At 40.1% G+C, this 14097-nt stretch overlaps 1 protein-coding gene across 2 annotated transcripts; it reads right to left on the bottom strand.

The window, feature by feature from the left end:
- Nucleotides 1–462: 462 nt before the first annotated feature.
- Nucleotides 463–12703, bottom strand: LOC138698713 (golgin subfamily A member 5-like). 2 transcript variants are annotated; one of them, XM_069824906.1, is made up of 4 exons: nt 11791–12703; nt 11568–11703; nt 6376–6556; nt 463–1664 (listed from the first exon to the last, which is right to left on the bottom strand). In XM_069824906.1, the coding sequence occupies exons 1-4, from the start codon at nt 11943–11945 to the stop codon at nt 508–510; spliced, it is 1629 nt and encodes a 542-aa protein (XP_069681007.1). In that variant the 5' UTR covers nt 11946–12703; the 3' UTR covers nt 463–507. The 2 variants fall into 2 exon arrangements, with proteins under 2 accessions (XP_069681007.1, XP_069681008.1); XM_069824907.1 differs by having other exon boundaries at nt 6376–6553; nt 11791–12600.
- Between the last annotated feature and the right edge of the window lie 1394 nt (nt 12704–14097).

Genomic DNA, 14097 nt, shown 5'->3' with positions numbered 1-14097 from the left:
ACACGACACCTCCATTCTGGTTGGATGATCGTCCACCTCTGCTTCGGCATGTGGGCGTGAGGCCAGCAGCCGGCTGGTCGGTCTAGGCCCTTCACGGGCTGTAGCGCCGCGGATTATTATAATTTAATTATTTTATTTCGGAATATGTATTATATGTCTTTCTCGTGTTAAATATTACTGTACCTGGTTAACATGTTTCGGTCTGTTACTGACCTTCTTCAGAACTGGTTGTTGTTCTAAGTGATATAGCGTTAAAAGTTGTGCAATCAAAATGTATAATTATTTTAGTTATACTGACAGGGTGACAGGAGGGCTCTGCCACTGCTAATCAAACCCCTAATTGACAAGAGTAAGCATCCTTCCAGATCTTGAATAGAATGAAATCTGCAATGTTTGCAAATTCAATGTCCACAGATATGAACAATCCAAAAGAAATGCCATGAGACATAACTGTAATGAATGTGTAAAATAAAAATGAGCTTTATTTAACGACTTTATTACAATTGATCAAGGAGTGTAAGACAAGAGAACCACCATGACCCAGAGGTGCAGAAGCACCATGTAGCACAGCACCAGGATGCGTGCCAGTGGGTAGCGCCGCAGGAACACGCCCGTGCGGATGCTCACGGCATCCAGTGACGAGTAGGCGCGCTTGACGCGGCGTGCGACGCCCGTGTCGAAGGGCGACTCCACGAGGAAGCTGGGCACGCGCGCCTTGGCATCGTCCGTGTCGTTGACCCCGCTCTGCAGCAGCGCCAGCGCATCGCGGTGCCGGTGCTCGGCGCGCTCCAGCTGCAGTCTCAGGGCGTTCTTCTCGGTGGTGGCCGTCTCCAGCGCCGCCTGCTTCTGCACCAGCGCCTGCGTGAGGGCGTGCAGGCGCGCCTCCAGCTCGCTGCCCGCGGGCGAGGAGGGGCGCTGCGCCAGCCGGTCTCGCAGGCGCTCCAGCTCCAGCTCGCGGTCCCGGCCCCGTGCCAGGTCGTCCCTCAGAGCGCGCAGCTCCTCGGCGTGCGCGCGACAGTCCTCCTCCGCGGCCTGTCGGCGCCGCCTCTCCTCCTGCAGGCCGTCCTGCAGACGCTGCAGGGCCTGCGCCGCCTGCTCGCGCCCCGTCTCCAGGCGCTTCTCCATCTCGGCCAGCTCGTCGCGGCTCGCGCGCAGCCGACTCGCGGCTGTCGTGGCCTCCTCGCGCAGCAGGTCTCGCTCCGCGCGCAGCTGCGCCAGCTCCAGCTCCGTCCCCGCCGCCCCGTCGTCCGGGGTGCTGCGCCCGCGCAGCTCGGCGATCAGCCGCTCCTTGTCCTGCAGGATGCGCTGCGCACGCATGCGATACTGCTCCAGCTCCGTGCGCGTCTCGCCCAGCTCCGCGCGTGCGCGCTCGTGCTGCTGCTCCAGAGATGCCGTCCTTTCTACAAGGGTCGCTGCCTGTTGGCGGTGCACCTGCAGCTCGTCCTGCAGGGCCTGAAGAGCCAGGTTCTGGTGCCCATTTGAGTCCTGCAGCAGCCGGGCATTTTCCAACTGCAGGCCTTGTGCTAGGTCTTGTGCCGCAACGGTCTGCTGTCGTGCGTTGGCTAGCTCGCCCTCCAGGCTGACCACCTGCTCCTCCAGAGACTGCAGTGCTTGCTTCTGCGCCACCTGCAGAGTCGTCAACTGCTGCTGCAGATTCCAGTTGTCTGCAACAGTTGTAAAATAGGTGGCATACATCTTGTCTATTTATTGCCTCATTATTTTCTCACATATCCTGCGCATTTTTTTTTTACGAAATACATAAGTAAAATATACGGTGGTTTATTTGAAGTGAAGTTGCAACATTCCCCAATTTTCCTCCTGCACAACTCGGTATTTCAATTGTTAACATTGTTAAATGGCGTCTGGATCAGCGGAACATGTCAGAATGAAGTTCAAGTGTGATAAATGTATAGTTTGTGCGTCTCATATTTTCAGTTCTGAAAACAAGTACAACTAAAGGTAATATCTTACAAAACAAAGGTAGTTAATTTACTGTTAATGTTATAGGATATCGTGTAAATGGTGAAACACTACCTGCATTCCAAAGTGTAGTGGGTTATGTCACTTACATCACATCATCATGTTTGAGAGGTGTGTGTGTATACATACATACATACATATATATATATATATATACACACACACACACATATGGAATATTATATATAAGAAAAGGCTGGAAGACTTCGACTCTATCAAACGAATGAATAAATAAATGTCATACATATACAGGATGTTAAGAAAAAAGTATCCAATATTTTAGGAGGTGCTAGTATGCATCAAAACAAGAAAAAAAGTCTAATAAACATGGGTCCTACAACACATACTTTCTGAGATCTGAACACTTGTTCTTAGGAGGTGCTCAATGTGACGTCCATTCATGGCAATGCATTCCTCTGCCCTTCGGTGTAAGGAATCACGTACTCTTTGAAACTGACCTGGTTGTTCTTGATAACCAAAAGTCTAGGGGATTTAGATTTGAGGAACGAGCAGGCCAAGGTGTGGGGCCTCCCCAATCAATCCAACGGTCCTGAAATATCAGCGTCAGGTGTTCACGCTCATTGCGGAAAAAATGTGCTGGTGTGCCATCGTGCATGAGCCACATCTGTAGACTTTGCTGACATGGCACATGCTCCAGCAAGGTAGGCAATACATTAATTAGAAAATCCTGATAATGAGCCCCAGCTAATCTCTGTGGTAGCACGTATGGTCCTTAATCTATCGCCAAGAACGCCTGCCCATACGTTGATTGAGAATCGTTGCTGATGTCTTGTTTCTTCAAGTGCATGGGAATTTTTTATCAGCCCACACATGCTGATTACGAAAATTCATATCACCATCTCTGCTGACCCCCGCTCATAACAGCAACCAAACTTTTCTTTTCAGTATTCCTTGCGACGTATCAGTATTCCATGCCAGGGGTGTCAACTACGGTATGATTACCTAGTAGCATGCTGTATTGTGGGGCAGAAAAATGCATTACCATAAATGGACGTCGCATTGAGCACCTCCTATGAACAAGTGTTCAGATCTCAGAAAGTATGTGTTGTAGGACCCATGTTTATTAAACATTTCTTTCTTGTTTTGATGCATACTATCACCTCCTAAAATATTGGATACTTTTTTTAACACCCTGTATAATCTTAGAACCAGATTGTTCCATGTCCATTTTACTAAATTTTTGAGGAGAGCTATTTTAATTTTCTGACTTTCGAAACTGTAATACTATGTTAACATGTAACTGCAGTACGTTGCTAGCATGTCTTCAAGGACATTTTAGAGATTGTCGAGTGATAAAAGATTTTAAAAATGTATTTTATTCCTAAATATAAGAATTCAGGTTTCAAGGAACTCATTAAAGGAAAAAAAAAAAAAAACCAAAGTGTTCCTTCCATGTCCAGTTGAAATCACTAAATTATTAATTGTGTTGTGTAATGAACAATGATACAACACAGTTTCCTGTCATTCCTTTAGTATAGCATTTCAAAATTGCCTATCCACTAGAGAGAAGCAATAAGTGTAATGTCCTGTATCTTCTTCTTCAGAACACTAGCAAGTAAAGTTTGTTGGATACTGGTATTATGCTGTGCCCTGGTTTTTTCAGGTTTCGTTATGATTACTTCCTTCAGTTCCTTTTCATCAAAGGAACATTAATTCGATTGTGTACAAGACATGCTGAAGGTCAAAGCATAACACAATACAGAAATCATGCCATCATTTTATCATTTTCTTCTCATTATAAGAAATACTTTTTTTACAAAATAAGTTTTGAATATTTTAATTTGTCTCCATCACATCACCATCCCTGTTTTATAACAGTTACACTTTCACACTCGTCCTTCTTTGGTTTATAAAATTCAATATTAAATTTTGTATTGAATGAATTTGTGTATACTTAACCATTTCTTTTCTGGAATAATATTATTACAATGTTCCACATACATTTCGTACATCTCCCTCAAATTTAAATTAACTTCTAAATGTTCTTCCCTGGTATATTTCCTACAGTAATGTGAGGAAAGCTCCTGCCATAGTCCCTTATCCTGTTTTTTTCTCATTGTCCACTCTTTAACTGTGTTTGTGCCCGCGCATCATTTTCCGGTGTACCTGTAATTCCCAGTTTTTGTTAGTATGAAAATAGCTAATCTTTCTCTGGCTTATAGAAAGAATATTCGAAAACTCTGCAATAGCCTATAGCACCCATAAAACTGTTCTATATTGATTAAAGAAAGTCATGCTTAGCTTAAAAATAACAAGTAATTATGATACAACTATTCAGATGCAAGCATGTGATGGTAATGACGTGGAACATTATGGAGTGAATATTTACAATTCATACATGCCCACAAGGACATGGAACACAGATATCATTTTGCTAAGCAGTTGGCTGTTCTCAGCCATCAACCCTGCTAGTCTGAACTAACAGAGAGCAGGAAACCATGCCTTGTGCCTTCCCACCCTTCACTGCCCACCGCTTAGTTCAGTTTCAAGGTCTAATTCATTCACCAGCAATAAACTAAGCTGTACTCATACTGTATGTTGTATATTTTGAGTTCCTAAATGTGCCATTTTAGTTTCAGCACACTGTGTTTCTTTTTCTTTTTTCTTCTTTATTCTTGTCTTATTTTTTATTGTTAGTTACCCTTTCTTCTCATAGGTGGCTTCCTATTCCTCCATTTTAGGTCATTTTTCCTTCCTATAGATAGCTTGTTTTCTTTCCGCTATTCTTAGTCTCTATTTCTCACGTATAAGGAGCGAATCTTATTCGTCACGTGACATGGGCTTTGAATTTCATTGGCCATTTCTGCATTAATTATTAATTAGCGTCGGTTTTCCTGGGAGAGACTCTCGAAGAGTAAGCTTGGACGAGAGCTGTGGAGTGCTGAAGGTTTGTATAGCGACTATCTGTGATGGGATCATAGATAATTCAGTCTGGGCAGGAATGTGTACTGGTGTAGCCAGGTCTCGAACGGGGTTCGTGACTCACTACAGGGGAAACGTAGTCAAGCTGGGATGCAGTGTGCTGTGTGATTAGGAAGGCGTGAAAGTTGAAGAGAGACCATTGTTGTGTTGGTTTCGAGACTGGCCTACCAGGAATCATCACAGGTTTTTCTATATCAGTAATGTTAAGTTTCTTGTGATTAGTAGAATATTTTTGATTTCATATAGAGGATGAGATAATTCACGAATAAGCTGGCATTCGTCAAGGGATGTGACATTGGTTGATTTTGGTTGTGTATTAGTGCCTTCAGCCATATCAGACAAGTTGGGACTTGTCGAGCAAGCTATTTATACTTACAATATGTGAGTACAGATGGTGTTACTAGTAAGTGTAATGATGAATGCCAGTTGAGTGACTTTTAGTGGCGAGCCAGTTTCGAGGCATTGGTGCAATTATCCATGATTGTATTTCTACTTCAGCCTTTGATTCATTTTCTAATTTCCGAAAGTATTAATAAATGTAAGCAGATAGTTGATTGTTTATGTGGAGTGTTTTCTTTGCACCACCGCACCAAAGAGACATTCGACCCTATCATACTTTCGACGGTGGGGTAAAACTTAATTGTTTAAGTATTGTTTACTTATTATTTATATCAACTGTTCAAAGCAGATAAAGGCCCACCGTACCATAAATACTATAGCATTAAACTGAGTTTCAGTTCAAGTTTTTTTTTTACCTTCTTCTCAGACTAGTGGGGTTCTATTGTATACAGTATATGTATATGTATAAAATTAGAAAATTAATTTCTCTTTCGAATTTTCATGAAAAAATGCTTAAAAAAGACATATGCGATGTTATATACCAATTGATTCACATTGATAAACGAAGGGTGGTATGTGGTCCTTTTTTCAATGCATGAACTATGAATCAAATAATTTAATGGCCCCTTTTCAATCTATGCCTTATGAAGTCAGATTCTCCTTAAATCCACATGAGAAACATCTGTGTTCAAGAAGTAAACAACCTGCAGCTCCTGAATGCTATTATTAATCAAATTCACACGAACAGAAATACAACCTATGAGTTCCCAGCCAGGGAGGCTCTCTATTTGTGCATTTTTTCTACTAGAGGCATTCACCATAGTGACTTCTGATAATAGGAGTTGAAGGCAAACACACAATTTTGCTTTTATTCACTAAGCATATGCTACAACACATACATCAGGCTACATGAAGGAAAGGTGTACATGGCAGCACTTAAAACAGACAGACTGGAAATACTCACCAACTGCTGTAAGTGTATTGTGCTTCATTATTGATTTATACACCACTTCTAATATTGGTGGTTGTATTATAAAAAATTCCTTTGTATAATGTCAATTGTCAACGTAAAAGTATAGAATTCTTTGCAGACAAACCTATTAGCGAACTCACCTTGCTCAGACGCCTTGGCACGACGCAGCAGCAGTGACATCTCGCCGTTCAGGCTGCGTAGCTCGTTCTTCAGCAAGCCGTTCTCCACCTGCAGTGCGGCCTCTGCATCAGGCTCGGCCACAACGGGAGAGAACTTCCTGCTCTCAGCCACGGGGCTGCACACCTCGAAAACTTTCTGCTGCTGGAATAGATCAAGATCAAGCCAGAGTTCATTCTGCCTACACTGGGCAGTCTGTATTAGCGAAGTTGCGAGTGACTATCGCATTAGATATTATGCACACAACCCCAGTCATCTGGATCAGCAACACTAACTACGTGCTCATCTATTTAGTAAAATATGGACTACAATTATTTGAGATTTTAATTCCATTTCGAATGTAAATCTCTGTAAAGCCTGAAATTATACTCATATACTATACTGCTAACAAAATTATAGGAACAATTTTTAATCCTTCGTTCTATATTTAACAATGAAAATGTCTTCAAACCCTATAGGCCTATTTAATAAATTATTTTCCATGGTGATTTACAGACAAGTTTTGATGAACAATGGTCACTGTTCTCGACACTGTACAAAGTGAGAAACCTCTTCAACCTCACAACCAGATTCCTCAGGATCTCTATGGGGGGGGGGGGGGAGCTCAGTGCCTCATATGACCTCCACAAGCACGAATTGCAGCTGACATCTATGAGACATACTCCACACAAATCTCTTAATGTACACTTGGGGTATATTTTTCCACTGCAAGCTCTAGGGTCTCTTTCAAGCATATCCCATAGTTTTTGGTACGATTTAAGAATGCAGTTATATTGTCAGACTCCAAAGCAGCTATTCTATCAATAGTCTCTAAACACACACCTTCATCTCAAACAGCAGAAATAACTAAAATGCTCTCTCAATTAATAACACTCAATAAAAGAATTGTATTCCAATGGATACCATCCCATTGTGGAATCCTGGGAAACGAGAATGCGGATGCTTTAGCAAAGAAGGGCAGCACTGCTACTTACAGACCTGTTACTAAATCTACGTATTACTCTGTGAAAAGATTTATTAAATCTACATACTTAGTCTTCAACAAACAAAATTTGATAACACAATCTCAAGAGAAAAAATGGAACTCTCTGCATCAAAATCCACAGTTAATTCCCGATTTACCACGAAAATCGTCTGTAGCTGAATTTAGATTGGCAACATGCCATGATTGGCCAAACACCTGCATAGAATTGGAATATATCAGTCCCCTAACTGCCCATTGTGCAACTCAAACCAAGAAATGGATTCGGAACACCTCAAAATCTGTGCTTCATTGGCTGGCCATGATAATATCTTTGAAAAATATTGGAGTGCAAGAGGTCAAATGACTTTGTTGTCAAATGTCTGGCATTAGAAAACAACACAACAAATCTGGACTCATTGCTCACCAATTCATTACAGGAATTTCGTACTCGTTCAGGAAGGTCATGCATTGTACCCATACGTTCCATTGTAGGCACATCATGATGTTCTCAACATAGTCAGTTGCATTTAGCCACCTGAACAATAGTGAGGTCAGTTTTGGTTTTTAAGCCAATGCTGCCCCAAAACATAATTAAGCCTGACCAAATCTGTCAACTTCCTGAATATTGGGTGAATCAAAACGTTCTCGTCCATCACATGAAGTTAGGGAGAGCTTTGATTTATCTGTGAACAGTACTCGCCTCCAATGCAGTGAGTTTTTGTAAGGTCGAAGGTCAGTGACAGATTAGGTTTGGTTTGTTCAGTTTTTGGTATGCCATGTATAGGCCTATAAACGTTTTGAAAGGGAGTTTTCATAAGGCCTAGTATCAGTGATAAGTTAGGTTTGGCTTGTTCAGGCTTTTGGTATGCCTTGCATGTACGTGTTTTGGTAAACAGATACACAAACAGATTTGTCCTAAACTGTCCCGTACCTTTTTACCCCCTCTATCTTCGTAATAATTAAAGGTTAAGGCCAAAGTCAATCATTGTATAAAAAAATCACAGTTTTAATTTTTTTTTTTTTTTTGCAATGGGAAGGAATAAAATATTAGGGCTTTCATTTTGTTAGAAAACAGCTATACAGTGAAACCTTTAGCATAAAAATATGTTATCTCTCTTACTCGTCTCCTTTTTTAAACATTTTAAAAGTCACGTTTCATTTTTTCTCTTAATTTGAACCCTAATTTCTCTGGTGAGGGACCTAATAAAATGTAAAGTTCTTAATATAAAGAGTACTCTACGAGAGGTAGGCCCACCTGGAAAAAAAAGTTGAAATTTGCTATTCCATAGTAACAAAGGGGGGGACTCAGTGAAATATAGGTTTATAGGCCTACTGTAGTAATACGTATACAATAAATATTGCCATGTTTAACAAACCATCATATAAATAGAGATATTATTCTAACCTAGTTAGATATTTTGTGTAGAAAGTCCAATACCGATAACGCTTTAAGATATGCGTTGATTATGCAGTTGAGATATTTCTTCAGACAATTTGTCAGAATTAATGTGAGCGACCAGTTTGCAACCGACAATGACGCAGCAGATTCTCAACAATGAAAATACATAGGCTACTCCTTCTGTAGCGAGGAAATAAGAGAGATTACTTACATTCTTGTTAAAAGAGATGAAATCTGTCAGCACACAGAAAAGCTGAAGGACACATTTGATCATTGGCAGCTAATTCACGGTACTCGAACATTTCATAAATTTCATAGTGTTGCTGAAAACACTATCAGAAGTTAAGTTACCTGACAGCAGCAAAATCAGAAGAATTTGAATATCATCCTATCAGCAAGATTATACGTCTTAGTTTACACTCACGTAACACATCCACAATGGACAGTGGTGCAATGCGGAAATTAAGGTCATCAGTTTCGAAAACAAGAATGGTTATGTGTTACTTCATGACCCGGCAGGTCCAAGAACCTCCTTCAAAATGTCAGCTGCTGACAGAGTCTGGGTGCCAAGTTAACATTACAACAGGAACAGGCTGCTTACACGTTACTGTCTGAAGAAATATCTCAACTGCATAAACAATGAACATTGTTCATATTGGACTTCTTACACAAAAGTCATTATTAGATTAGCATAATATCTCTATTGATATGATGGTTTGTTAAACATGGCAATATTTAATCCCATAAGTATTACTGCAGCATAAACCTATATTTTACTGATTCACCCCTTTGTTCCCTATGGAATAACAAACTCTGATTTTTTTTACAGGTAAGTAGGCTTCATAGAATACTCTTTATATTAAAGATTTGAATTTTTATTAGATCTCCCACCAGAGATATTAGGGTTGAAACGAATAGAAAACTGAAAAGCGACCATTTTAAACTACTCTAACTCAAAAAGGAGACGATTAAGAGAACTAATTCCTTCTCACAGCAAAAAAAAAAAAAAAAAAAAAAAAAAAAAAATAACTGTATTCTTTTTTTAAACAAGGTAATTGACTTTGGCCTTAACCTTTAATTAGTACAAAGACAGAGAGAGAGTAAAAAGGCACAGAACATAAAACGTGGCTTAGAATGTGCTGAAGATAATAGTGTTTTCCCTACCTCGTTATAATTTTTCTGAGCTGAGCTATCGCATTTATCGCAACTTTCTGCAAAAACCAAAAATGTTGAATACCACGATACAAAAACGGCTGCCATTTTTAAATGAAGGTAAATAAAAATGAACGATTAATACTAATTTCTGTCTACTTATGAATAGAGGTCATCACATATTTAAAAATGTGTCAAGCTACCACTATTGGACCACTCCATTTGGATTGATTCTATAGCTTTCGCAGTGATCACATTGTCTCTAGAATAGTGTACGACAATTTTGAGGTTATTTACAAAAATTTTTAAATTACGGTTTATTTAACGACGCTCGCAACTGCAGAGGTTATATCAGTGTCGCCAGTGTGCCAGAATTTTTGTCCCACAGGAGTTCTTTTACATGCCAGTAAATCTACTGACATGAGCCTGTCGCATTTAAACACACTTAAATGCCATCGACCTTGGCCGGAATCGAACCCGCAACCTCGAGCATAGAAGGCCAGCGCTATACCAACTGCGCTACTGAGAGCGACTACAAAAATTTAAATATAGACTTTTCTCTCCAGTGTGCGGTGCATAGGGGGATCGAAGTTTCACTCTGAATTTTATTAGACTAAATTTACTTTATAAGTAAATCACCCCAGAATTTTCCACCCAGGATTTGTTTTCTCATTGGAAGAAAATGTCTGAATGTAACAATGATTACTACTTCTTTCACTATCTTGACTTCTTACATTATCAGCAGATGTGGGGTTACCATTCATCCGGCAAAAGGGGGACATGTCCTCTTTTTTTAATCATTTTATCCTGTCTGGCAGGCATTTTAAAAAAATTTGAAATGTCCGACATTTCGAATTTCAACTAGAATTGCTATGAATATTGAATAATGTGCGATATTATGCATAGAATATCTAAACAAATGGTGAAAAACTATGACAGAATTTAATGCTTTCAATGCTTGAAGCTGGAACACATAAAAAACATAAAATATGATGACCTATTGACATGCATTCAATTCTTACACTTTAAAAATGATTCTAAGCTATTTTATCAATTTTATTCTGCAATGAACAAAGATATGCCAATCAAGTTAATTTGGACAAAGATTTAAGTTTATATAAACAATAGTGCAAATTCTTCAATTCCAATAGTTCTGCGAGCACTGAAACTTTCTCAGAACTCTTAAAAATATGTCAATTCTATTTATCTCAAGTCATAATGGAAGTGTTGGGAGAGTATTTTCCCTACGTAATAACTGCTCAATGAACAAAAGAACGAAATCGCATGCTAACGGAGACAGTCAGAGGTATCATCATGTCAAGGACATGTCCTCTGAACAGTTCCATAGTTATTTGTTACAAGATATGTTTGTTTCTTGTGCACAAAGTGGGCTCCACCGATAAGTAGGGTACAGATGTAATACTGATCCAGCAACTAGTGAGAAAACTAAGGTGAGCCATGGTTTTTACTTTTAATTTTGTTCATACTAATTTTTAAAAAGTCCTCCTTTTTTCAGCAATGTCTTCTTATTTTTGATTCCATGTCCTTCTTTAGAATTTCTTCTCATGGTAACCCTAGGCAGATGTCAAGTTCTGAGGAATGACTAGTACAGGTTAGGTAGATTAGTAAGTCAGACCAACCTCGTCTGGTGTGGGCGCCTCAGGACTGTTGAGGAACTTGATGAGTTCATCGTCACTGTTGGACTTGGGGCTGCGCATCGTCTGGCTTGGGGACGACCTCGTACTCGAAGGGGGTGGGGTTAATCTGGAGGTATCCCTTGCGAAAAAGAATACATATGATACGTCAGAACTTCTCTCTAATGGCCTACGTTTGCGTGGCAGATTCCAAATCACTTACACTTACCCCTTAGGCCCCAATCCTTCCCAAGTCACATCTGTCAGCAGAGTCTCTCCTGCATCCGCTTCCCTCTTCTCCTTTTGTAAAGCAACAGCAGCATTCTGATCAATCTGATTAAGGAAATCTTCAGCTTTGCCAGCTAGTCCTTTTAACCACGACATTGTCAAATCAGATGTAGGCCTATTTTATTATTTGACATGGGCGACTCTTCAATACGAAATATATAATTCGCTCTCTATTACAAAGTTTGGGACACCCAAAAATTTTCTCGTAGCATCCCTGGTAGTATATAAGTTTATCATTTCAATTCCTGAACAAGACGAATCATATAAAACACGTAACGAGTATGGTTCAGACATTTATGGCGCTGAAAATATCGTGCCTTTTCTAAGAACAATTAATCTATTGAATTGTTCCCAGACTGGGAAGTCGAAATTTCTACATTACTAAAAACCTATACGTACAAAGTACGAACATAACCATTAGAAACGAGATTCTATTACCATCCGCAAAGAATGAGGTCTTCCCTTTTTAAATATAATGTACTAGTTATACTCTGTTGTACTACTGAATTCTACTAGTTGCTTACGTATTTATTACGTAAGCAACGATTCTACCAAAGCCTTCTACAACTGTCTTCGCAGATAGCAATAAATAGAAGGGAACAGAACAGGAAGAAAATCTCGGCAAAATTTTATAGCACCGACGCCATATTGAACCGAGAATAGACAACCGAATCACACCGAACTACGAATTGAGACATGTGGTGTGAGGGTCCATCATAAGATTTGTTTCAATAAAAAATTCCATAAACCAACTGAATCTTGTATATGTGAACTGTACGGGCTCAAATGTGACAGATACCACATTGAAGCTCTTCATAAATAGAACGCTATCTGTATGCGAATACGCAAAACTTAACTAAATGGTACCCATTTAGTAGTGCAAGGTTTATGTCACAGAGTGTGCTCAATGACGAGCTGTATCTGAGAGGATAAAAAGAATGGAGGTAGCAATCCAAGCAAATATGCTTGAAATCCGTGCGGCAACTTCTACGCCCCATAATCCTCCCCGAAATACTGCCAAATATTAATTTGCTATGACAAGCTTCTGCGGAAGTTATACTAAAAGTCAGGTTATGAAACGACTAAACCGGAAGCAATGTTCTGTTGCTCTCTTCCTAGCTCTGTTGCCACATAGTGGCGCGAGATTCAAAGCGGTTTTTTAGTAGGTTATTTTACAACGCTGTATCAACATCTTAGGTTATTTAGCGTCTGAATGAGATGGTGATACTGCCGGTGAAATGAGTCCGGGGTCCAGCACCGAAAGTTACCCAGCATTTGCTCATGTTGGGTTGAGGGAAAACCCCGGAAAAAACCATTAACCAGGTAACTTGCCCCGACCGGGAATCGAACCCGGGCCACCTGGTTTCGCGGCCAGACGTGCTAACCGTTACTCCACAGGTGTGGTTCAAAGCGTATTCAGCATTTGTCACCGATATGTTTAAAATAACACTATCAACAATATATATTATATTGTAGACTATTATAGATATATTAATTTATCCTACAGAATTTATCTATAATATTGACACTTAATCAGCTAGCAGTTCATGATAACTGCGGATTCCCGGCCAACAAGTCACTCAGCTGAGTGCGCTCCTAGTATAACGGCAGTTGACATTGGATACACGTCAACATATATATATATATATATATATATATATATGCCTAACTTGGAGTCAGGCCACAAAGATAAACATCGGAGGAAAGTTCGATCTGGTGCTGTAGATTAATTTCGGCGTAGCTCAGTGGTCAGAGCACTTGGTACCTAGAACCATGGACCCAGGTTCGATCCCTGCCGCCGGAGCGAATTTTTCTCTAAAATATTAAGCATAATAATACTGTTCACTACTATGTATAAAGTAGGCCTGTCGTGTTGTGTATATAAATGATTATCTTCAGGAAACAAGACCAGTAAACAGAAGTATGCTGAAATGCTTCTCTCTCTCTACTGTAGAAGCTGGGATCTCCACTATGCCATTGGAAGCTGATACTGAAAATGAAATTCAGGTTCTGTCAAAGAAGAATAAGGAATTTAAGGAAAGAATTAATTGATGAACTAGTGGACTTACTCGTGTTAAATATGTAATATTTGTCCGGCTTACAGCTGTTTCAGTGCTTCATGCACCATCATCAGAGCCTACTAGATCGCAGCGTCATCTCGAACTTCTCTGCCTTAGGAGGGTGTGTTTTATTGTTGGAAGGTGTTGAAGTGTGGAGTCGAATAGTGTGTGTGTACTGAAATTGATCT

Source organism: Periplaneta americana, chromosome 4 (assembly GCF_040183065.1).
Source record: "Periplaneta americana isolate PAMFEO1 chromosome 4, P.americana_PAMFEO1_priV1, whole genome shotgun sequence".
NCBI classification, from domain to species: Eukaryota; Metazoa; Arthropoda; class Insecta; order Blattodea; family Blattidae; genus Periplaneta; species Periplaneta americana.
Note: the sequence above shows the minus strand (reverse complement) of the source record. Positions and strands in the feature narration are given on the sequence as shown.